This window comes from Zootoca vivipara, chromosome 2, assembly GCF_965207765.1.
Source record: "Zootoca vivipara chromosome 2, rZooViv2.hap1.1, whole genome shotgun sequence".
NCBI classification, from domain to species: domain Eukaryota; kingdom Metazoa; phylum Chordata; class Lepidosauria; order Squamata; family Lacertidae; genus Zootoca; species Zootoca vivipara.
This window is the reverse complement of record NC_142584.1, coordinates 14358485-14384996: the sequence shown is the minus strand read 5'-3', so window position 1 is coordinate 14384996 and position 26512 is coordinate 14358485. Positions and strand designations below refer to the sequence as shown.

Genomic DNA, 26512 nt, shown 5'->3' with positions numbered 1-26512 from the left:
AGTTTTCTCCATGGGGCATAGTTGTTTGTGTGGAGTGACAGGCCTTGAGGTGAATTTCCCCATATATGAATAGCTGGAACAGGAGCTGGGGCGAGGCTTGGTTTTTCCTACAGGACCAATCAAAATCCTCCTGCACCCCCATCTTGCACCCTCCCCATTTTTAATCTGAACTGATACAGCCCAGGTTCAGGTTTACTCGATCAGTTAGAACTATGCCAGAGAATGAAGGCAAACGAAAGGTACAGGGTCACCTGTAAGCCAAAACCATTGCCACCAATTCTAAACAAACTTGCTCCCATTATGGCCAAAGAAAGTTGCTCCAGAGTGAGTGTTATTTATGAATAGCATCACCATCTTTGGCCAAAGTGCACATGGGAAGCCTTATTCCTGTGTCCTTAAATTCCAAGCTTTTTTTTCCTTTAAAAAACAAAACACCTCTTTGTCTAGGTTCTTGCAAACTAAATGAAACTACTCCTTCCCAGTCCTTTTCCCCCTCCTTAAGAATGTTTGAAACCCTCCCTAGTTACTTTCAGCTTCAATTACTACCACTTTCTCTAGTTAGCATGCTAGTCTACTGTGCTCTTTCCAAACTTGGTTCTCTAACAGCATGGAAATGTTACAGATTGTTAACTTTAGCATGACGCATGCATGGAAGGGCACCTAAGATACATGTCTGTATTGTGTGATGCCTGTCATCAAATAGTTCTTTGGGACAGTGGCTATAATGTGTTGTTAAACAATAGAAACACCTAATCTTCATCATCACATCTGAGAGACCACATGAGCCATGCAGGCTTTTCAAAGAGTAAATATTTTATTTCAAAACAAAATTTTAAAAATCCTTCCTGTAGCACCTTAGAGACTAAGTTTGTCATAGGTGTGAGCTTTCTGAAGAAGTGTGCATGCACACGAAAGCTCATACCTATGACAAACTTAGTTGGTCTCTAAGGTGCTACTGGAAGGATTTTTTTATTTTGTTTTGACTACGTCAAACCAACACGGCTACCTACCTGTAACTATTTTATTTCAAACCTCTATATGCAGCAAATGCTGAGTTAGTTGTGCTTGATTGAAGCAAACAGCATTTGTCGTTCCATAGATCTGTGCCTGCTCCCATTTACAAAGAAGCATAGAAGGGAGTAGATTCTCAGTTATTTATGTTTACTAGTCATGATTAAATAGCCAATTGGAAAGTCAGCTTTAGACAAACCATTTTAAAGGATTAGCTAGTGCTGTTTTTGGACAATCAAGGTAGGCACAGAATACATGTTCTTCAAACTTTTTCATTTAATGTGATTTCCAGGGACTCCAGATTTAACTGGAATAGCAGCAGAACTTGAAGAATTCAGAGAGTAGATGAACATATCCAATAAAGAGCTTATAAAATATTATGCAGGGTGTCTCTATCCAGTGCACTAATGTGAAATCAGCTTTCTGCAGCTAGTTTCATCTAAGTTCCTTTTACACCAGAATTCCACCCACTGCAATAGTTTTTGAAATGCACTTCAGAATATCCCTGACTTTAAAAAGTTTGGGGTTAAGTAGAATAGATCTCATTTTTATAACAGCAAAACCTTTCTTCACCTTAAGAAGGGGAGGCCAGTGAGGTTATTATTAGCTGGCAAAACCACCATCTTCCACATATATAAAGATTTGACAGAGGCTTGGAAAACAAATTCTGCCTTTGCAGCTGAGAGCCCATCACATTTCCCTGCGCAGACATGAAAGAGGCTGTACTAATGGGATGTTAATGGATTTTGCAGGGAACCACTGAGGTGGAGATTAAAAAGAAAGCTACTGGGTCACTCTTGGTATCAATGGACCAGCTGAATGCATCCTTTGGAAGGAAGGACCGAACCAACAGTATTATGACAGTAATCACAAATACCCTTGTAGAAGGTATGTGTGTTAGAAAGTTGTGGTCCTGTGCCCACTAGCTCAAGGGATTACCCACTTCAGAAGTTAGTATTCATATTTCGTTTTCCCATGCTTTATTTTTAAAAACCACCTTACATTTTTGTTGTTGTTCTTAAGATTGCATAAACCCTACTTTTCAAACTCTGCATGCTGCCCTGAGCTCCTTGGAGGAAGGGCAGGATTAAAATGTAACATACTCTTGATTTAAGATACAGAATTTTTTCTTTATTCCACTCCACCCCCAAATATTAATTTTCCACTCCACCCCCAAATATTAATTTTATGGATTCTTAGATTAATTTTTCACGCATAGCTTGTTTTCCTGTCTCATTGCAGATGTCCTGATTCCTTTTGTTTGTGAAATGTGACCACCTCTTAAACCTAAAACGTAGCAGCCTAGCAAGGCCCAACAAATCGAGAATGACTTAAACCTTGCATAAAATTTCATTGGGCGTGTCTTCATTAATCTGTTAAACTTGCCCACCTTCTTGTTTTGTTGTAGAACTAGAAGAATCCCAAAGAAAATGCCCTCCCTGCTGGTACAAATTTGCCAACATCTTCCTTATTTGGGAGTGCCACCCATACTGGATGAAGCTGAAAGAAATTGTCAACTTGATTGTCTTCGACCCCTTTGTGGATTTAGCCATTACGATCTGTATTGTTTTGAATACTCTGTTCATGGCAATGGAACACCATCCCATGACCCCAGCGTTTGAGCATGTCTTGGCTGTAGGGAACCTGGTAAGCGTGAAAATGTTCCCAATGCGTATCAAAATAGTATGGGAAACAGCCTTATTAGAAAAGCTAGTCAATGAACTGAAACGGACACGGGGACAAATAGTAGAAGAAGCCTTCATCCCGATATGGTTCCCTTTTATCACATACACAGCCCAACAAAACAACAACAAGAATCCCCCGACAGCATACGAATCAATCTGGCTAACCTGATTCAAAAATACACACACTCACACACAAAACCAAATCTCACTACAGCCAACCAAAGACAACCAACCACACCCTAGGCCACCCTTAACCTCACTCACCACCGAGGAAATACAATGAGCAAATAGTAAGAGAACCCACACAAGTGACACTGACACAAAACCCCACATATGCACTAAGTAGAAGAATAGAAGCATTGCCCCCAACCCCACCCCACTCACCGTTCCCCCTCTCTTTTCTTCCTAACCTAACACTGTATGTAACACTAATGTCTCACAACAAATGAAACTGATCTGTAGAAAACACAACTTGAAAAAAGAGACAACACACCTTGGCTAACTGATTACTCTAGTCAAACAGGGACTTGAATTATTGCCAGCTACTTTTGAATATCAGGATAGACTTAGAAAGGCCTACTTATAAATATTTAAATAAATAAAATAAGGCAACTGTTGCTGCCCACAAGTATCTAGAGTTTTGGGGCTCTAGCTGGTGCCACTGCCAGTTTGGGAATTGAGATAATTCAGTGAAATGCTAAGAAAAAGTTGCAGTGGGGCAAAAATTCTGAAAGAAGAAGAAGAAGAAGAAGAAGAAGAAGAAGAAGAAGAAGAAGAAGAAGAAGAAGAAGAAGAAGAAGAAGACTGTCTCTTCATCCAAATTGTTGGTATACTGTGGTCTGTTTATTCATTAATACACTTTTTTTAAGGCAAAAAGTATTGTCAAGTTCAGGTCAGGGAGAGCTTTGAACATTCTGATCCTTTTTTCCCTTTTATAGGTTTTCACTGGAATTTTCACAGCTGAGATGTTCCTAAAGCTCATAGCAATGGACCCCTACTATTATTTCCAAGAAGGGTGGAACATTTTTGATGGATTTATTGTCTCTCTCAGTTTGCTGGAACTGATGCTGGCAGATGTGGAAGGGCTTTCGGTGTTGCGATCTTTCCGATTGGTACTATTTGCTTATTTTACTCCACTTTTTACAGTTTCCTGTCTTTCAACTCATTTCACCCGATATAACTTTAAAAATAAGGTTATATATCAGAACCCACAGTAAAGTTCCATGGGAGGAATAATTTCCAAATCCTTACTGGCCAGTATTACAAATGAAGACTTGTTCCGTGTCCAAGAGTTGGTTTCTATCCCCTTTCAATTGCCACTTATTCTGCCTAAAATTGCCTCTAAATAGCTAGAATTTGAAGGCTAGTTGCTGCAAGCAATGACTGCAGAGGTTACATGCAGACCTTAGCAACAAAGCAATACAAAAAGGAAGCAGTTGATATCCCAAATACACTCTCAGCATATGGTTTTCTTAAAAAATGGCAGTGAGGATTAGCAGTAGGATCCTATTGGGTTGGAGTGTGGAAGTGATTGTGGCAGGTGAACTGCCCAATGCAGAGCACAATCGGGCTTGCACATCTTATGTAGTCACTTCCAAGAACACGCAGGGTTCTTGCCACTGTTTCTGCCTTGATCAGGAGGACATGAAGGGACTGTCTGTTTGAAAAGTGGGCATTGGGTAGTAGAGTAGTAGAGCTTGTGCTCTGCATGCAAAAGATCTCCAGTTCAATGTCCCTGGCTTCTCCCGGCAGGGCTGGGATGCATCCCTGCCCCCTGAAACGTTTGGAAAGCTGCTGCTAGTCACTATAGACAATATTGTACAAGGATGCTCTAAGTCAGCTAGTGGCAATCTGCCGATCCTGACTTCCCAGCTAATATCTATAGATTGACAGCTCTGCCTCTAGAAATCTCCCATTCAGTGTTTAGTTCATGATCAGTGTTTCTTTTATTTTATATATAATTAATTTTTATTAAATTTCAGAAATTTTAACAAATTAACTTCAACTTCAATACATATTTCCCTTGATGGTTTGACTTCCCACCCTTACCTCCATGATGTTTTTATTCCCTCCCTTTTTTTCTGCTGCATTATATAGCATATGTATCTCTCATACTTATTTCCTCTATTACAACTGTTGTCGTCTCCCTTCTGCTGCTTAAATTTTGAATCCTGATCACGACTTCATTTGGCTATAATACTTCCTCAAATAATCCCAATGGGGTTTCCACTCCTCAATAAAAGTTTGTCACTTTGATCTCTTACTCTTGCTATGCATTTTGCCATTTCCACATATTCCATTAGTTTTAAGAGCCACTCTTCCTTGACTGGAACTTTTCCTTCCTTCCTTCCTTCCTTCCTTCCTTCCTTCCTTCCTTCCTTTCTTCCTTCCTTCCTTCCTTCCTTCCTTCCTTCCTTCCTTCCTTCCTTCCTTCCTTCCATTTCTTGCATAGAGGATTCTGGCTGCTGCTGTTATATACATAAATAGTTTAATCATCTTCTTTGGGATGTCCATCCCTATTATCCCTAGATGGAAAGCTTCAGGTTTTTGAGGAGTAACCACTTTTAACATTTTCTTCATTTCATTATGCATCATTACCCAAAAACCCTGAGCTTTTTTGCAGTTCCACCACATATGCAAAATAACCCTTCAGTATGTTGTGATCAATATCTCTTTTTAAATCTGGGTTCCCATTGGCAGGACTGTTGCTTTATTAATCATAAATCTATTTTATCTATATTTCCCTTTCTTTTTTACATCTTCAAGTTGAGGGTCTTCAAGCTGGCAAAATCCTGGCCAACCCTGAACATGTTGATTAAAATCATTGGCAACTCGGTGGGTGCCTTAGGAAACCTGACCTTGGTGCTGGCCATCATTGTTTTCATCTTCGCCGTGGTGGGGATGCAGCTTTTCGGCAAGAGCTACAAGGAATGTGTCTGCAAGATCAACCCCGACTGTGAGCTTCCACGATGGCACATGCACGACTTCTTCCACTCTTTCCTTATCGTCTTCCGTGTGCTGTGTGGGGAGTGGATTGAAACCATGTGGGACTGTATGGAAGTGGCAGGACAGGGCATGTGCCTTATTGTCTTCATGATGGTGATGGTCATTGGAAATCTGGTGGTCAGTAAATATCTATCTGTGGTTGCTTTTGAGTGGGAAGTGGATGGCTGTCTTGTAATGGGCTGGGACAAGAACTCACTGTTTCTATTCTGTGGCAGGCTCTGCAGCTAATATTCCCTATTTGCTTACCGTAGATGTTTTAAAGACCAATGCTAAGAGTTACCGCACATTCAGGAAACATTCAGGATTAAGAATAATGACTGCAGCACAAATGCAGCATTATTATTATTATTATTATTATTATTATTATTATTATTATTATTATCCACTCCATATGCTCTGCAATTTCAAATAATGGCATGCAATCTAACAGAGATGACACAAAAGGGAAAAGGAAGATAATAAGCAAATTGTTGTACTGATTATTACATAATGATTGTAATTGTTTATAATGCAAATTGCTTGGAGGTTTTTACAATTAAGTGGTATACACATTCCATAAATAAATAGCTAAACAGGTGGCATTAATGGCTGTGGAGGGAAATGGTTCTGGGATGGGAGGAGCCAACTGGGATGGGAGGAGCCAACAGAGCAAGGCCCACTGCCACCGCCTCTTCCTCTGCTGGTACCAAGTAGAATGATGCACTTTGAGGAAGATATTGCCAATTCACTGGCTAGAAGGAGTCTTGTCTTATTTATCTGCTTCTGCAGGTGTTGAACCTGTTCTTGGCCTTGTTGCTGAGCTCTTTCAGTGCAGACAACCTTGCAGCGACAGATGATGACGGCGAGATGAACAATTTGCAGATCTCTGTCATCCGGATCAAGAAAGGCATTGCCTGGGCCAAGATCAGAATGCACGAGTTTGTGCAGACCCACTTCAAGCAGCCGGAGGCGGATGAAGTGAAGCCACTGGATGAGCTGTATGACAAGAAGATGAACTGCATCGCCAACCACACTGGTGCTGACATCAACCGGGAGATCGATTACCAGAAGAACGGCAATGGCACCACCAGTGGCATTGGCAGCAGCGTGGAAAAGTACATAATTGATGAAGACCACATGTCTTTCATCAACAACCCTAACCTCACTGTCCGTGTCCCCATAGCTGTGGGTGAGTCTGACTTTGAGAACCTGAACACAGAAGATTTCAGCAGTGACACCGATCCCGATGGTAGCAAAGAGGTATGGAGCCATGCTTACTCATAGGCCGCACCCTCATGCCTTTGTTTTGGGTGGCCCATTGCATTGCAAGAGAGAAGCAAATTTGGCCTTCTGGCCAGAGCACAAGGCTTTGCAGCCAGCAAATTTCTCGGTCCAAATAAAGTAGGTCCTCTTTACTTCATTTGGCAAGATGAAAACAAAGGTGGCACAGACTTTTCATGGGCCATATGTATGACTAAGTAATTCATAATAAGAGCATACAAAGAACCCTTTTGTATCAGCCCAAAGGTTCATCATGTGTCATGCAATGGAGAACCAGATTGGATAGGGATAAATCTCTTTCTTTCTAGTTCTGTATCACTTCCTCATGTGTTCATAGGCTTTCTACATAGGAGCAGAATGCTAGGCCCTCTGTGTTGTGTGCTTGGCTTAACACCACAATAGGTCTGCCTAAGTTTCTCCACTTTTAAAAAGGGGGAAATATCTTCCTGGGCAGTGCCAGATTTACGTGTAAGCTAAACAAGCTATAGCTTAGGGCCCCACTCTCTTGGGGCCCCCCAAAAAAATTAAAGAAAAAAAACCTGGATGTATATTTCCAAAATATAAGATAAAAAACAAATAAAATAAAACCTACATACAGCAACAGTGTTCTGTGTTGTGTAGGCTCCTATGATGTACATATTTTGTTATGTGCAAATGGCTTTGGATACCTATTAGGTCCACAAATTACCATATAGCATATATTCAACACAAAATACAGTGACAGTTTATTGTTGACAAAGGACAGCTGGACATATAAAGGGCCCCATTACCTTCAGTAGCTTAGGGCCTCATCAAACCTAAATCCGGCCCTGTTCCTGGGAGATATTTGCTGCTTCCAATTGTTTCCTTCTTTACGTCTATTTCAAAATTCTTAAAGGATGTACCATATTAAGATGGGCCGATATTCAGCAGGGGTTAGACAGGGAAAGAGTTTTGTTCTTATTTTATTTCTTTCCTGTGTGCATGTTGGAATGAAGTTAGCGTTGTTTTTGTAAAATGGAGGTCTTCATTTGTCACGGCTCATAATATATGTGTTTGTTATGTTCTTTCCCATTGTTCAAGAAACTGGATGATACGAGTTCGTCGGAGGGCAGTACCATTGATATAAAGCCAGAGGCAGAAGAGGTCCCTGTGGAAGTACCAGAAGAATACCTGGATCCTGACGCATGTTTCACAGAAGGTGATTTTGAACACAGTGGGGCAGAATGGACCTTTTAACAATATGGCGTCCACTCAGGGCATGTTACCTCAAGACACGTCTGCAGAGGAGCCTCCCTTGGTAGGGCTGGCTTAAGGTTTGAGGGGGCCTTCAGCAAAGTGCCCTCTAAGACCTCTGCTGTTTAGTCAGCCACTGTGAAATATGCTCTTAATTGCTCAGTGCCCTTATTTGGCATCACTCTGGGACATTCTGGGAAATATAAATGGCAACTCACAGATCCAGCAGAGTTAAGAAGCTTCTAGGATTAAGCAGAGCCCCTGTGCCTAATTACACTTTTTTTTACATTCAAAAACAAGTTAAACATTTCCTGAAGTTAATAATAATAATAATAATAATAATAATAATAATAATAATAATAATAATAAGTTTATTATTTATACCCCGTCCATTTGCTGGGTTTCCAGAATATTAAAAACACAATACAGCATCAAACATTAAAAACTTCCCTAAGCAGGGCTGCCTTCAGATAGTTGTTTATTTCCTTGACATTGGATGGGAGGGCCTTCCACAGGGCGGGCGCCACCACTGAGAAGGCCCTCTGCCTGGTTCCCTGGGAACCGCCAGAAGGCCTTCAGAGCTGGACCTCAGTGTCTTAAGGAATTATAATGAAAATAACCATTATTAGATTTTCCAGCCAATCTCTTAAAAGTCTTGTTAAGAAATTTGAAGGGTACTGTTGGACCAGTTGATATGGAGTGGCCGATGCACGTTCTGACTGCAGCAAATTTCGCTGCAACCCTTTATTAGAGAATTAAATCTTCTGCAGGGTCTTAGGCTCTTAGTAGCTATGAAAAATTTAAGATATTATGCACATCTCAATTTAAAAATATTTTGTAGAGCAATGTCATTGATGATTATGACAGTGCTGGGGAAATAATCTATTCTGACCTTTTATTTTTTTGTAATGAAGCCAAATTAATTAATTATTTTTAATAAAAGAAATAAGCAAATGTTACGGCTCTCGGAAAACCTGTACTAATTTTACATTTGCAGGCTGTGTTCAGCGGTTCAAGTGCTGTGACGTCAGCATTGAAGAAGGGTGGGGCAAGTCTTGGTGGAACTTAAGAAAGACATGCTTTCTTATTGTGGAGCATAACTGGTTTGAGACGTTCATTATCTTCATGATCTTGCTAAGCAGTGGAGCCCTGGTGAGCAGAGTCATATTATATTGGGTCTTCTCTACATAATGCTCTTAGTGTCACTTGGGGGGTCAAACTAGAAAATATACAAAATGTGTAAAAAGCATTTCAAACAGCTGAGTGTGTGTTTGTTTTCAAAGTTAAAGAGCAGCTGTCAGGAGTGGGAAGGGATAGGGACCATTGAGGTTATCCCTGTGTCTTCATGCTGGGGAAGATTACCCGTCCCCAAAGCTGCTGCTCACCCAAGGATGGAAGTTTCTATTGCTGCATTTGCTCAATTTACAAACTCAGGAAATTCAGATGTTGCTCTTACAGTCACTTGGGCAGCACAATAGTTGAGATTGTCTACCATCCATAGGGACGTGGGTGGCGTTGTGGTCTAAACCACTGAGCCTCTTGGGCTTGCCGATCAGAAGGTTGGCAGTTTGAATCCTTGCAACGGAGTGAGCTCTTGTTGCTCTGTCTCGGCTCCTGCCAACCTAGCAGTTTGAAAGCACGCCAGTGCAAGTAGATAAATAGGTACCGCTGCGGCGGGAAGGTAAACAGTGTTTCCTTGCTCTCTGGTTTCTGTCACGGTGTTCCGTTGTGCCAGAAGCAGTTTAGTCCTGCTGGCCACATTACCCGGAAAGCTGTCTGTGGACAAACTCCGGCTCCCTCGGCCTAAAAGCAAGATGAGCGCCACAACCCCATAGTCGCCTTTGACTGGACTTAACCATCCAGGGGGCCTTTACCTTTACCTTTTACCTTACCATCCAGTGCTTCCCCCTCTTCTTCTATTGGGGGGGGGCTTAGTGTTCATGAAGGGACCTATGGACTTTACCTTTGTGGTACCAGTGACAATCATGTTTTTGTAGCGGTCATGGTGTTGTTTTTTTCCACCACAATGTTCTCAAAGTAAACACAGCTACTAGAACTTAAAATGGTGACCACCCGGAGCTGGTATGGGTGTTTGCTTTTAACAGGGTGAAAATCAAGTGTAAGTATTGGGTGTTGGGTCTCCCTAAAGCTGCCTGAGAATGTTTTGTGCTGACGTCAGCTCTGGAGTCACTTACTGTGAGGGACAAGGGATACAGGGAAGTCCCTCCCATCTTAAGTTCCAGCCCATCCCCAAGCGCTGGAGAGAGTAAGGAGAGCTCTGCCTCCAGCGGAGAGTCAGGAAGTGGTGTCCGAGGCTCAGGCAAGGTTGTGGAGCCCATGCCTCAGGTGGGACAGGAAGTTGGACGCACGGGGGGAGGCCAATCCCCCCAACTCCCGAATTGCGACGCAAACGTAGGGGGAAGAGGTTGGGTCTGCCAAAGCTTTGGTGCTGGAAGAAAACGCGCCAATCGCCATTCGGAGGTTCTGACACCTCACCTTAAGGATGCATTTTTACCGCTCTGAACACTGTAAATAATCAGCACTTAATAAAAGCCTTAAAAGACCATGCTGGAGTCGTTACTCTAGAGTAGCCATATCAGGCCCTCTGACACTTACTATATTACTTGTGAAAACACCATAGGTGTCTTTGACAAGCACAGTGAGCGAGTGACTCCAGCAGATCTTTCGTTTATTTGGCATTGCCTCGGATACAATACTTAAAAAACACAAAGGAAATACTAACAACAACCAGTTTCTACACAACCAGAAAAGCATTGGAACCACTTCTGCATGGCCAGATCATACAGGGTAATATCTACTCGAAGGGCCAATGAAGTCCCAGCGAATTACCTGCACCTTTCCAATGCCGATATTGCTCCTCCCCAAGGATTGGGCAACACTTGCATGCGAAGAAAAAACCCTCCGTATAATCCAGCTGGTGTCCTTCCTAGAGATAGACAGAGATAGACTGGAAATGGCATTCCACCCACATGGAAGCAGCTTCTGTGCCTCTCCAACAATGCTTCAAGCGTTGGGAGATGTGTGATATCTGTAGACATGTGTGAACTGTACGTTCCATGAGAAGTCTGTGTGTCTCCCCCAAGTATTTGGACCCAGTTTTTTTATTTCTAGCTCACTCTGCTTCCAGGAAAAGAGTGTGATAATCCTTGTTGCCTTGTTACTCCTTAGGCCTTTGAGGACATTTACATAGAACAGAGAAAGACCATACGGACTGTCTTGGAGTATGCCGACAAAGTCTTCACTTACATCTTTATCCTCGAAATGTTGTTGAAGTGGTGTGCCTATGGATTCGTGAAGTTCTTCACTAATGCCTGGTGCTGGCTAGATTTCCTCATTGTAGCAGTAGGTATCATTTTGCTTCTTCCAATCCATGCATTAGTTGTTGCTGTTGTTTTTAGCAGGACTGGGGCATTCCTTTGCACAGATAAATGAGGCCCGGCAATACCGTTCCTGTAGCTTTCTAAATCTGGGCTCCAATAACGACGGGATGGAGGACCTATGCCCCCACCCACCCATTGTTGTTGGACTCCAGTTACCATCAGCCCCTGCCAGTTTGGCCCATGGTCAGGGATGATGGGAGTTGTAATCCAGCAAAAACTTAAGGGCCACAGTTTCTCCACTCCTGAACCAAGTGTTGAGAGTTCACCGATATGTGTATACATGTGTGAACAGGACCAATCCATCAAAATAGAATTGTTCTATGCTCTCTACTCCAGCGATTCAAATTGCACGGTTCCATACTTTCACTTTCAGGCCTGCTTTTTCATTGGAATTGGAATGTTGACTGAAACTGAGAAAAGGGCACAGAAACAGCAGACAAACAAAAATAGTTTTGCAAGAAAATCTGGCTGCTGGCGGCGGCGGCGGCTGTCCAAGAGATAATTGAATAACCTGTCAGAAAGATCCAACAATCGAAGTATTGGTGAATGGTGCAGTTGACAGAATATTTTGGGATCATCAGTACCCAGTAATGCTTCATTATTCGGGGGGGGGGGGGGATAAAATGCAGAAAATTGAAATCTAACCGATCTGATCAGTTTAACAAACCAAAGACCCAGAACAGGGAATATTGTTGTGCTTCACCCCAGAATACCCAATTTGAGCTTGGCGTTCCAATACTGATCAAGAATGAACCACATAATTGCACGTCTTCAATATTCCACCTTCCTCCAAAGCAAGGATTCTCTTTCAGTGTTACCGGAGGAGGTGTGAGTACATGCTAGATAAGCTCCCCCTGCGCCAAAGCTTCTCCATCTCTCCACCCACCTGCCTCAAGTATTGTAAGATGCTCAACTATGTGCCTCCCTCCATATTTTAATTGTACTGTGGGGGCAGGGAGGCAGTGGAGGAATGGTATCCTTTCTGCAGGGAATATTTCTTTCCCTCCCTTGTAAGAAGTGTCAAGCAACCCAAGTTTGCTTGACCTGCCCAGTCCACATTGAATGAGGCTGAGGGACAGAGCTTTCGTTAGGCTTACTTGGCGGGACAGCACCAAAAACTACCGTAGCAATTAATCTCTAAGTGTTCCATTAAGTTTGCAAATACCCACTGTATGAGTTGAGTGGGGAGTGCACCAGTCTTCAATTGCCCTGGGCCATGTCATTGTCTCCTTATCACAGCAGGTGGCACTGTGGTCTAAACCACAGAGCCTAGGGCTTGCCGATCAGAAGGTCGGCGGTTTGAATCCCCACAACAGGGTGAGCTGCTGTTGTTCAATCCCAGCTCCTGCCCACCTAGCAGTTCGAAAGCAAGTCAAAGTGTAAGTAGATAAATAGGTACCGCTCTGGCAGGAAGGTAAACAGCGTTTCTGTGCGCTGCTCTGGTTCACCAGAAGTGACTTAGTCATGCTGGCCACATGACCCGGAAGCTGTCTGCAGACAAACGCCAGCTCCTTCAGCCTATAGAGCAAGATTATTATTATTATTATTATTATTATTATTATTATTATTATTATTATTATTTATTTCTACCCTGCCCATGACTCCTGGGTGGCTTCCAACAAAACAGTAAAATACAATAATCTATTAAACATTAAAAGCTTCCCTAAACAGGGCTGACTTCAGATGTCTCCTATAAGTCGGTAGTTGTTGTTCTCTTTGACATCTGGTGGGAGGGCGTTCCACAGGGTGGGTGCCACTACTGAGAAGGTCCTCTGCCTGGTTCCCTGTAACTTGGCTTCTCGCAGCGAGGGAACTGCCAGAAGGCCCTCAGCGCTGGACCTCAGTGTCTGGGCAGAATGATGGGGGTGGAGACGCTCCTTCAGGTATACTGGACCAAGGCCATTTAGGGTGCCGCAAGATGAGCACCACAACCCCAGAGTCATCCGTGACTGGACCTAATGGTCAGGGGTACCTTTACCTTTACCTTTATGTCCTTGTCTCCTTTCCTCTGTCACAGTGTAAGCTTTGAGGAAGCTTAGTATCAAACGACAAGTTTAAATTAAATGTGCACCTGCATTAGTATGTCTGTGTCACATCACAATGCCTGATTTGGGTAGCAGCCGTGAAGTAGGGGCAGGGGTCCAGATTGGGACCAAAGCATCGGTGGAAGGCTTTTAAGCCCTTTCCCCCTTTTCCACAACCCCCCTCCTTCTCACTGCTATTTCTCTGGAAGGGAAGCTGTGATTGGCATCAATTGCAACTTCCCTCCTAGGAAAACAGCAGCTACCAGGGATGATTTTCCCCTCAGGGTTGCAGGGCTGCAGTACAAGGAAAACTGTTAACCCGCAGGACAGCACCATTCAACAACACAAAGACACAAGCAACTGCCCATATGTATTTAATATAACAATTAGTTTGGCTCTGTTTGTTGCTTGCAATGGATCGCAGGGGTCTCTGTGACCATACCCGGCAACCTCCATGGGCCAAGATTGCAAAATGTTCTTGTGAACTCATTCCCTCTCTTCATGGAAAAGAAGATCTGAAAGTGAGGTGATTTTTAAAAAAACAGCATATACCTTTTTCATGGACGCTACTGTTACGTGATTAGGAAGAAAGAAAATAAAACTTTTGGAGACAGCTACTGGTGTGCTCTGATCCATGGAGTCACGAAGAGTCGGACACGACTAAACGATTAAACAACAACAACTAAAATATTTTGATGATATTTGGCTAAAATGAAGTGAAGAGCCTTTTGGTCCTCCAGATGTTGCAGAACTACAACTCTCAACCTCCCTGGCCATTGGCAATGCTTTCAGAGACTGGTGGGAGTTATAGTTCAGAACAATCTGGTGAGCCAGAGGTCCCCCACTTTTGCTAATAGTATTATATTAAGATCTCTAAAATGGCTGCATTATTTCAAACCATGTGCAAATGGTATTTCTGAGGTTTGGAAAAAAGTTCTTCCATGAGTTCTTTTCTGATTCCTGAAGTTGTGGGATATATTTGTGCGTCTCTTTTTCTGAGCAATGATACGTTCTGTTCCTACTGTTCTGTTTTGTTTCGTTTGGAAAAATGTGATAACTTTTCAGTTCCATATCAGAATCCCAACCATTATGCATTTTTTCCTGAAATTATTATTCTGAATATTAACATTATAAGCCAATGTAAATGATCTGTTTGTTTTCTTGTTAGTTTACTGCTAGCATTCAAAATTTTAGAAGGAACTGTCTTGGATTTATTTAGTGCTATTTGTCTTTTCTTCTCCCAAAGTGTTTCCCCCCCCCCAGTAATAAATGTTGACTGTCTGTTTTTATGTTGGGGAAAGTTTATATCTATAGCATGACTGCACTTCCCCCTTGCCATTCTTTGACTCAAAAGACAAGTGGAAAACTAAAATTCCTGTTAAAAGTCAAGCAGAGATTCTTTCCTTTAAACTAATTTCTCATTAAGAGAGTAAGTGTCCAGTACGTAGGGACAATTACTGTACTGTAAATCACTTGAGATGCCTCATAGGAAGCAATTCATCAATGTAATTATTAATAATAATAATTGCAATAATAATTTAATAAATGAAATCTGTATATACTAGTGCTGGAGGGGTTCTGGTTTTCTACCAGTATCTATTCAGGACTGGCTAAAACACGTTTTTTCAATAATTACAAAAATTATCCATTTCTAAAGCACTTTTACTTCTCATTTGTTTCAGCTAGAGAGAGTTAAACATATGTTTTCTTCACTCATTGAACTCCATGGAACTTAAAAGAGCTTAATTTTGGCTTGGTCGTGCCCTATATGAACACACCTTTTGGGGGGATTTTAAATGTGGCTGACTATTAATATATTGTGCTTCAATCGTTTTTTCAAAGACATTGCAAAAACATTGCTGAAATATAATTCTGGGAAGCCTACTATTTTAACAGTAGAGCTTCTTTCATAATTTCATGGGGAATTTTTTTAAGCAGGAGTGGCTAACTCATAGCCCTCCATATTTTGTTTTTGTTTTGATTTTTGCTTGACTATAAGTCCTTGACCGTTGATCATGGTTTCTGGGGCTGATGGGAGTTGGAGTCCAACAACATTTAAAGGGACACAGGTCAGCCAACTCCTGGCTTACAAATACTATTTTTGTCTGTATCACATATACATGTTGAACTGCCTGCTCCTAATTTAATTTGCATTAAACTGTTTATGCAAGCTTAAGACCCACCGGCTTGTATTGATTCAGATATGTAACACACTTTTCAACCATTAGGTCTTCAAAACAGCTTTAACGTCTACTAAATCCTTCCTTTATTCCCAGTACTTTAGCCTTCGCTATATAGTACAGTTCTACAGTAACTCATCCCCACTCAAAACACTGTATAGCCCATTCCTCCTTTCCTCAATTGGTTAAATAAAGCCCATATTATTCTTATTCTCTCAGTTCCAAAGCACTCTTACCCAAACTTAGTTACTTGTCCTCAATGAGCTGGTGCCTTTAGGCATAACCCTTTGGCAGCCATCTGAAGACTGTTGTCTCCCCAGAGCCACAGGTCTATTTTAATATATCAAGAGACAAAACAGAAAGAAAACCAAGGCCTCCTTCCTTCTTCTACCAGTTAATGAATAAATATTAATGAATCATTAGGTGGAATTTTAAAATATCTCCCTAATAAAGCATACCTTGCCTACTGAATTATAAATCCCCAAACTAGGAGAAAAATGTAGGAGGCAGTAAGCAAAAATAATATTTCCCGTAGAGATGCTTCATATAAAATTTGTGTATATATCACCTGTATAAAATCATAAAATTAGTGTGTATACCACCTGTGTAAAATTAGCTTGTATATACCACCTGTATAAAATGGTAACATTAGTGTGTTTACCACCTGTATAAAGTAATAAAATTAGTGTGTAAATGACCTGTACCTTGCAGCATCACCATAACATATGAAAGGGAAACATAGAATCATAGAGTTGGAAGAGACCACAAGGGCCATCCAATCCAACCCCCTGCCAAGCAGGAAACACCATCAAAGCATTCTTGACATATGCCTGTCAAGCCTCTGCTTAAGACCTCCATAAAAAACATCTATAACCAGGATTTAGTAAATCAACCTTTCTCCATTCTAAATGCACTTACATTAAAACAACAACAACACCCTTATTCTCATACCTGTTGTCAAGGCAGGAGTCAGGATCTGGTCATCAATAAGTCACAAGGTGTCAATGAAGTTAACTCTTTATTCAAAGAAACAAAAGAGCTGAGACCTACCTAGTATGCGCACAGCAGCTCTTCCCAGCAGGTCTTGCTCCAGTTGTGAGGACTGAAGGTCTGTGCCTTCCCACAACTCCCTGGGTCTGTCCCAAGCAACCTAAGACTTCTTTGCCTTGTCTGTTCCACCCTCATTATACCTCCACAGGTTCTGGGGAGACCGGGATGGGGAGTGGGAGCTGGTCACATCAGGAGGGGGAGACCCCCCTGACTTCATCATCAGCCCACCTGATCTCTGCCTCTATGTCCACCTTTCTCTCCAACCTCTGATTCTGCCTCTGAGTTTGAACTGCTCTCTGCCACAGCCTCTTCCTGTTCACTAAACCCTGTTGCCTCTTTGGCTTCTGACATCTCCTCCTCCCACTCTGCTCCCTCTTCTCCTTCTGACCATTCATCAGTGTTCCATCACCAGTCCCCAGGCACTGAGCCTTCTTCCCCTGGGGGTTCTCTTGGGGGGGGGTCCTCAGCTGGTGTATACAGCCAGTCCCTGACACCTGTTATTTACAGAAATAAAACATCCAATTAACCTCTTCAAAGATGTGTCCAACAAGCTTCAACCACTCCAGTCCCATAGGGCATAGACGACATATAGATGTATGGTAGTCACTCTATCAGCATGATCAGGTCCTATACTTGTTAATATCTATATGCAAAAACCTCATGGGACAGGTGAACCACCCGATTACACTCATACACAGCAACCATGGTTGCAGCTGAATCCTGACAATGCTAAGACGGGAAGTAGCCCCATCGTGTGTCCAGCCCTCATGGTTCCTGTATTTAGACTGCACCACAGCAGTGTAGGAATGAACACTGTGGGTAGCGCTGTGGTATAAATCACTGAGCCTCCTGGGCTTGCCAATCGGAAGGTCAGCAGTTCGAATCCCCGCGTCAGGGGTGAGCTCCCATTGCTCTGTCCCAGCTCCTGCCAACCAGCAGTTCAAAAGCACACCAGCGCAAGTAGATAAATAGGTATCACTGCAGCGGGAAGGTAAACGGCGTTTCCATGCACTCTGATTTCCATCTCGGTGTTCCATTGCACCAGAAGTGGATTAGTCGTGCTGGGCACATGACCTGGAAAGCTGTCTGTGGACAAACGCCGGCTCCCTTGGCCTGAAAGCAAGATGAGCGCTACAACCCCATAGTTGCCTTTGACTGGACGTAACCATATGCTTAAAATTCTACAAGGCAGGATTAAGCAGTATGTGGACCGAGAACTCCCAGAAATGCAAGCTGGATTTCGAAGGGGCAGAGGAACCAGAGACCAAATTGCAGACATGCGCTGGATTATGGAGAAAGCTAGACAGTTCCAGAAAAACGTCTACTTCTGCTTCATTGACTACGCAAAAGCATTTGCCTGTGCTGACCATAGCAAACTATGGCAAGTTCTTAAAGAAATGGGAGTGCCTGATCACCTCATCTGTCTCCTGAGAAATCTCTATGTGGGACAAGAAGCTACAGTTAGAACTGGATATGGAATAACTGATTGGTTCAAAATTAGGAATGGGGTACGACAAGGCTGTATATTGTCTCCCTGCTTATTTAACTTATATGCAGAATTCATCATGCAAAAGGCTGGACTGGATGAATCCCAAGCCGGAATCAAGATTGCTGGAAGAAATATCAACAACCTCAGATATGCTGGTGACACAACCTTGATGGCAGAAAGTGAGGGGGAATTAAAGAACCTTTTAATGAGGGTGAAAGAGGAGAGCGCAAAATATGGTCTGAAGCTCAACATCAAAAAAACCAAGATCATGGCCACTGGTCCCGTCACCTCCTGGCAAATAGAAGGGGAAGAAATGGAGGCAGTGAAAGATTTTACTTGCTTGGGTTCCATGATCACTGCAGATGGAGACAGCAGTCACGAAATTAAAAGACGCCTGCTTCTTGGGAGAAAAGCAATGACAAACCTAGACAGCATCTTCAAAAGCAGAGACATCACCTTGCCGACAAAAGTCCATATAGTTAAAGCTATGGTTTTCTCAGTAGTGATGTATGGAAGTGAGAGCTGGACCATAAAGAAGGCTGATCACCGAAGAATTGATGCTTTTGAATTATGGTGCTGGAGGAGACTCTTGAGAGTCCTGTGGACTGCAAGAAGATCAAACCTATCCATTCTGAAGGAAATCAGCCCTGAGTGCTCACTGGAAGGACAGATCCTGAAGCTGAGACTCCAATACTTTGGCCACCTCATGAAAAGAGAAGACTCCCTGGAAAAGACCCTGATGTTGGGGAAGATTGAGGGCACTAGGAGAAGGGGACGACAGAGGACGAGATGGTTGGACAGTGTTCTCGAAGCTACGAACATGAGTTTGACCAAACTGCGGGAGGCAGTGGAAGACAGGAGCGCCTGGCGTGCTCTGGTCCATGGGGTCACGAAGAGTTGGACACGACTAAACAACAACAACAACCGTCCAGGGGTCCTTTCCCTTTTTTACCTTTTAGGAATGAACCACACAGAAGCAACAGCCACACTGCAAGTGGTGATCTACACACTGGCCCCCAACTGGCATGCACACTGTTGCGAAGTACTGTATTATATGTTACTTTATTGATTGATTGAATCAACACAATTTATATACCATTTGACTGCAAAAAACAACAACCCCTCTCTAGGCGGTTTAATAAAGTATAAAATAAAACACTAAAATGCTCCATTAAAAATGAAACAGTTTAAAACAGGTATTTTAAAACTTTCAAAAGATGATGAAAACAAACAATAGCTTATAGGAGATTAAAACACATCCAACTACTACATTTCTGGATAGGCTTGCCTAATCGAAATGGTTATAAGCAGGCACCAAAAACAATCCTCTGATAATGTTTGAGGATATAGCAGGGATACGTGGGCTTTGCCTACCGATTCCAAAATGCATAAAGGTTTGGTCCGTCCCAAGCATTTTAGCAGTGGGTTTGGGGGCGCAAGGAAATACGTCTCTCTAATTGTACACCACCATTCTTATTCACCATAATGTATAGCACTTTACTGGGAGGACTGGTCCCCCTAGATGAATTGCAATCCAGCATCTCAATAAAGAGCTTAAAATGATTTACCCCCGCCCCTTAACTGCTGCACACTGGTCAGTGTGCTTCACTTTTGGCTGTTTTCTTTTTCTTTTTCCAAAGGAGGAGAGAACTTAGACACTTCCCCTTCTCACCTCAATTCTCTTCCGTGTCACTCCAGTGGAAATGAGCAAGGCAAGCCCTCTATCTGCCCTGTCTGAATGAAAGAACTAAGGCGGCTTGTGCAGTGTGTGTATTTATCTGTATTCTTTCTCATAGGTACCTTTAAAAATTTGTCTGGCTTAATTTAATGGGCGCTGCTGGGATCCTGCAGACTGTTAAGAGGGCGAGGGTAAGGTTCTTGTCATCCGTTTGGGCTCCTAACCTTCCGACAGACCCCGTTTCCGTCTGTGTGTCTCTGCCTCTCTCTTTCTCTATCTCACACATTTTTCCCCCCTTTTGTTTTATTCTTATGCCTCTCTCAACCGCATTATTTCCTTCCAGGTCGTTTTCAGTGAAGTGAAGTAGGCAGCTGGTGTGGTCATGTCTTCGCTATCAATCTAAATGGGGGTGGACTTTGGGCCTGCCTGCAGTCCACTTTGGGGGATGGATTTAAAAAAAAAAAAAGAAACCTTCAGTGCTAGGGGATTTATTCTAACAGTCTGGAACCTCTTTTTTTTTTCTTCCTTTTTTCCTTTTTTTTCTCTTTCTTTTTTCTGTTTTCTGTGTAGGTCTCTTTAGTCAGCCTTGTAGCTAATGCCCTTGGCTACTCGGAACTAGGTGCCATTAAATCCCTTAGGACACTCAGAGCTTTGAGGCCTTTAAGAGCGTTGTCCCGATTTGAGGGGATGAGGGTAAGATGCCATTAGCGAGCTGATCCTTCTGCATGCCTGTGGATTACCGGGGGTTTTTATTTTAAAAGCATGCTAGAACTGATCAAACTGGTAGAAAGACATACAACAAACAGAATCATGACGCAGCTGCTGACTTGATCACCTCCCTCTGTTTATGATTCACCTTCACCCCTGCTGCACACTTCTCCCTTTTTTTAAAATTGTTTATTGGAAGGGAAAGGGGGAAAAGGGAGATATATCAAGCTGCCTCATTATTGGCCCAAACCACATGTCATTTGTAGATTCTCTGTTGGCACTTGGCTGCTCTTATTTAGCCTGGCTTCTGATACCTCTAGCATCTGAGGGGGGCATTTTCTGGCTGTAAGTTTTGAAACAGGGAGAATCACTAGGTGCAAAGAAGCAGAATTTGAACCGCCCCTTGTTTTTTCTTCTCCCCTTCCCCATAAAAAAAAAGGCTATGGCCAAAGGTATCAATCAAAAGAGGTCGAAAACCCGTATATCTCTTGTGTGGGGTTATTCATGGCGGTAGGAAAGCACTGGTGGTTGGTGAAGGAGCTTAGCCATCCCAAAAGAAAAGAGTACTGGTTTAATTCCTCTCGTTTGCACCTCGTTGTTCTCAGTCCAGTCGTCAGTGACTGGCAGCCTTGACTGGTAGTTCAGCTTCTCCCCCCCCCCTATTCTCCTTTCCCCTTTTACCATGCTTTATGGTCCCCTTGTCCTGTCACAGCGATGTTAGCAACAAATCACAAGTAAACGCACAGAACCTGAATTTTCCTGAAATTGTTAGAAGATTCGACTGCCAAGTGTATCTGGTAATTTCCAGGCTTTAATGGGAAATGGCCATTTTGATGTTGCTGTATTAAAACAAAATGTTTGTGTGTGAAATAATCTCATGCAAAACCAGCCCAAGGTTACCTATTTTGGTCTGTATGCAAAGGAAATAATGCAACAGTTTCAAACCTAAACATACATACTAAGGAATAGGCTCCATTGAACACCACGAGACTTACTTCTGAGTAAACATGCATTGAATTATGCTGCACCCTGCGAGGGCGGGGGCGCCAGAGCGATCTCCGCCCCTCAGCGCCAGGGCGCGCGACCTGCTCGAGACTGCCCTGGAGCTATTCACACATCCCAAAATGGGGTTAGAAAGATGCAATGTTTAGCATGATCCTCAGCATGTTTAAGGCGTCAATCTTTACCATGACTGCTCAGGAGTACTATTTTCATTCAGTGGGCCTTATTCCCAGGTAAGTGGAGTTAGGGTCCTGCTGATTTCAATCATATTTGCTCTCCCAAGTAAGTGTTTATAGGATTGCAGCCTCAAAGAGTATAGGTAACTTCTATCAGAAAAAAAGTCATTAACAGGTATCTCAGGCCGTTCAGAGAAAGCACAGAGATTCTCTATTTGAATTTTTCATTCTAAATATTATGTACTATGACCCCCACATAAAACATTTTTTGGGTGGAAGCTGGCCCCACTGAAACCAGTAAACAGGACCTAGGAACTGCATCCTATTCTCACAGTGGCCAACCAGAAGGCTATGGGAAGCCTGCAAGCAGGACATTTCTAAGGCTACATAATTTCTGTCTTTAGCTCTGTTCATGTTTGAATTCCCCCACACTTACGCATCAGAACTTTCTTGTCTGCGGAAACCCAACAACAAGGAGAGGGTTCTAGCTTCCTTTTCTTCCCTGCTGAGGGACAAATGCAGGGAGTGTTATTGTTGTTTTTTATCCACCACAGTGTGATACAGTAATGCAGTTCCAGAAACTATGTACTATGTTGTTTATTTCCTAGTATAGATTGTTATTGCGTCTGCATAATTCAGCAGAGGGTTAATCATGCCTAAGCCCCATTGATTTGGATGAGATCTGTGCATGTAACTATGCACTGAATTGTGCATCTAAGAAAGTTATGGTTGCATAAATGCCATTAATTTCAATACGGCTTAAAACTTCTCCATAATATAACCAATTGTGTTTAGGCTTTGAGTCCCCCATGCCCGTTTAGACATGAAGTTGAACTAGATTTACAGCGCAATCTTTCACATGTTTACCCAGAAATAAGTCCTGCTGTTTTGAATAGGGCTTACTCCCTAGTAAGTACACATTTAGGATTGCAGTACCATTTACTAGGGAGTAAGTCCCCTTAGTGGGACTTACCTCAGATGTTTCAAGGCAGGACCAGATGTCTCTAGTGGAGAACCTATCTTTGGCACAAATGTAGCCCCATGTCTGAAGGGACGTAAAATCTGAGAAATTTCAGGGAGCCCAGGACACCTTCAGTTTACTGTCACCTTTCAACTGCTGGATAGTTGACATTTTTGGAGAAAGGTTAATAAACTAGATGAATCACAGATCTGATGAAGGCTGGTTTTTCATTTTCTGCCGGATAATCTGAAGATAGCAATAAAAGATTTACACCCATATAGAGTTGGAAATGTGTTCTTTTCTTAGTTTAGCAAATCAAAATTTGCTTACTGGGCTATTTTGCAGCATTTCCCCATTCTTGTTATTAGCACTGATTCAATCTTATACCCCTCAAACAATAAAAAAGAACAATCTGAGCCAATATGAAAGAAAATAAGAACTGAAATGATCTTGCTAAGAAGCACTACATGTAGGTCTTTTGCTTTCCTCTATGATCTAATAACTTACATTTCAAAGAATATACTCAGCTGTATTTTTCTCGGGGAGGGAGGTTGATAGTATTGCTATGAAACATGCATGTACTTTTTGAAAATTTCTAATACACAGTCACACGAAAAAAGCCATGTTCCCTCTCATAATACTTGATGATGATTTTTTACCATTTGTTTAGGTAAAGCATGTATACAGTATATATATTGGTTACATATATTTAAGTGAATGAGTAGAAGAGCGAGAAAACTTGGGTCCTATTTTATGATTAATAAGGCAACCCCAAATGCCAAAGCATTTTAAAGTCACAATGCCTGGCCAATAATTGCACTGCTTTACATTTTCACTAGTTGCCCTGTTCCAGATAAATTGTGGCTATAGAAGGGACAAATTCTGAAGCTCATATCAGGATCTGAGATTTAGACTGAAGGTTCTGAATTTAAGCGTATGTATTATTATTATTATTACTTTGCAAGTATATGCAGAGAAATCAATTGACTATTGGGTGTAATGATTTTTTTAAACGCATTCTGCCTTACACATGACGCATTTTTCTGCACAGTGCTGCACATACATAGATTGTGGTACGTGACACTGCAAGCGGTTGCCTTTTCCATAAGGGTATGTAAAGCAACAGTGGCACCTGCTGGCAAGGAAACAAGTGTTTGTGCAATGTCAGTGCTATCCAGTTAATCCTAACTCTCTGCGGAAAGAAGCCTCAGAGACTGCTACCGTGTTTCTCATATTATAAGTCATGTCTTATATTAATTTTTTCTTCAAAAAAACACGACATGGCTTATTTTTGAGGGATGTCTTATTTTTTAATAAAGTGCACGCGGGCGCTGTTTGCCGGGCTTGTCAAGCCCAGCAAACAGCGCCCGCCGATCTTCGGTGACAGGCGGGGGTGGGCGGAGAGCGGAGAACGATCTCCGCTTCCCCCCCACCCCCGCCTGTCACACAGCACAGGTCGGCGGGCGCTGTTTGCCGGGCTTGTCAAGCCCAGCTAGGAGCGCCCGCCGATCTTCGGTGACAGGCGGGGATGGGGGGAGAGCGGAGAACGATCTCCGCTTCCCCCCACCCCCGCCTGTCACACAGCAAAGGTCGGCGGGCGCTGTTTGCCGGGCTTGTCAAGCCCAGCTAGGAGCGCCCGCCGATCTTCGGTGACAGGCGGGGATGGGGGGAGAGCGGAGAACGATCTCCGCTTCTCCCCCACCCCCGCCTGTCACACAGCACAGGGCCGAAGATCGGCGGGCGCTGTTTGCCGGGCTTGTCAAGCCCAGCAAGGAGCGCCCGCCGATCTTTGGTGACAGGCGGGGGTGGGGGGAGAGCGGAGAACGATCTCCGCTTCTCCCCCACCCCCGCCTGTCACACAGCACAGGGCCGAAGATCGGCGGGCGCTGTTTGCCGGGCTTGTCAAGCCCAGCAAACAGCGCCCGCCGATCTTTGGTGACAGGCGGGGGTGGGGGGAGAGCGGAGCACGATCTCCGCTTCCCCCCCACCCCCGCCTGTCACACAGCACAGGTCGGCGGGCGCTGTTTGCCGGGCTTGTCAAGCCCAGCAAACAGCGCCCGCCGATCTTCGGTGACAGGCGGGGATGGGGGGAGAGCGGAGAACGATCTCCGCTTCCCCCCCCCACCCCCGCCTGTCACACAGGACAGGTCGGAAGATCGGCGGGCGCTGTTTGCCGGGCTTGTCAAGCCCAGCAAGGAGCGCCCGCCGATCTTCGGTGACAGGCGGGGGTGGGGGGAGAGCGGAGAACGATCTCCGCTTCCCCCCCACCCCCGCCTGTCACACAGCACAGGTCGGCGGGCGCTGTTTGCCGGGCTTGTCAAGCCCAGCAAGGAGCGCCCGCCGATCTTTGGTGACAGGCGGGGGTGGGGGAGAGCGGAGCACGATCTCCGCTTCCCCCCACCCCCGCCCGTCATACAGCACAGGGCCGAAGATCGGCGGGCGCTGTTTGCCGGGCTTGTCAAGCCCAGCAAACAGCGCCCGCCAATCTTCGGTGACAGGCGGGGGTGGGGGGAGAGCGGAGAACGATCTCCGCTTCCCCACCCACCCCCGCCTGTCACACAGGACAGGTCCGAAGATCGGCGGGCGCTGTTTGCCGGGCTTGTCAAGCCCAGCAAGGAGCGCCCGCCGATCTTTGGTGACAGGCGGGGGTGGGGGGAGAGCGGAGAACGATCTCCGCTTCCCCCCCCGCCTGTCACACAGGACAGGTCCGAAGATCGGCGGGCGCTGTTTGCCGGGCTTGTCAAGCCCAGCAAACAGCGCCCGCCGATCTTTGGTGACAGGCGGGGGTGGGGGGAGAGCGGAGAACGATCTCCGCTTCCCCCCACCCCCGCCTGTCACACAGGACAGGTCCGAAGATCGGCGGGCGCTGTTTGCCGGGCTTGTCAAGCCCAGCAAACAGCGCCCGCCGATCTTCGGTGACAGGCGGGGGTGGGGGGAGAGCGGAGCATGATCTCCGCTTCCCCCCCCACCCCCGCCTGTCACACAGGACAGGTCCGAAGATCGGCGGGCGCTGTTTCCCGGGCTTGTCAAGCCCAGCAAGGAGCGCCCGCCGATCTTCGGCTCTGTCCCCCGATGCGCGACGGCTCGGGGAAGCAGGCAGGGAGCTCCTGCTGGGTCCCGCGCCTTCGCCTCTCGCTCGGTCGGGGCTACACGACATGGCTTATTTTCGGGGTATGTCTTATTTTTCACTAACCCTTAGAAATCCTGTCATGGCTTATTTTTTGGGGATGCCTTAAAATATGAGAAACACGGTAGTTGAGGTGTGAATGGCTTTAGAAGAAACTGTAATTGCTTGGTAATGGGGACTTGATAGCTATTGCACAGAAACTGTAAAACTGAAAGGAAGCAAGAGGCCCAGTGCCATCCCCTTTGCAAGCAATAATGGTGTGTTATGTACTCTGCAAACGGGAGAGGTTGTAGTTACTTTTAAAAAATTGCTTTGGTCCCCAAATGAGCATTTAATAGCTCCCCGTCCTGTGAAATTATAGATTCAGAATGGCACGCTTTTCTGTGTGTCAAACATTGTAGAGTGGACATGCGTTTTTGTAATCCTCCGTTTAAGACGCTGGGAGGAGCGATATATACATCTTAATCAAAGGATAAGAGCCTTGAGTCCAAAGTACCCAGAAAACTGACTGAAGACAGTTTTGAAAGAAAAATGGAAAG

At 44.1% G+C, this 26512-nt stretch overlaps 1 protein-coding gene across 2 annotated transcripts in view; it reads left to right on the top strand.

Annotated features, from left to right (window-relative positions):
• Positions 1-26512, top strand: part of SCN8A (sodium voltage-gated channel alpha subunit 8) — a 65847-nt gene that overhangs the window by 29324 nt on the left and 10011 nt on the right. For both annotated transcript variants that reach the window (XM_088661346.1, XM_060272013.2), the window contains 9 exons: positions 1764-1899; positions 2420-2658; positions 3635-3808; positions 5463-5819; positions 6471-6941; positions 8025-8142; positions 9175-9329; positions 11367-11540; positions 20570-20692. In XM_088661346.1, the coding sequence (XP_088517472.1) occupies positions 1764-1899; positions 2420-2658; positions 3635-3808; positions 5463-5819; positions 6471-6941; positions 8025-8142; positions 9175-9329; positions 11367-11540; positions 20570-20692 (1947 nt within the window). The remainder of the gene's footprint in view (positions 1-1763; positions 1900-2419; positions 2659-3634; positions 3809-5462; positions 5820-6470; positions 6942-8024; positions 8143-9174; positions 9330-11366; positions 11541-20569; positions 20693-26512) is intronic.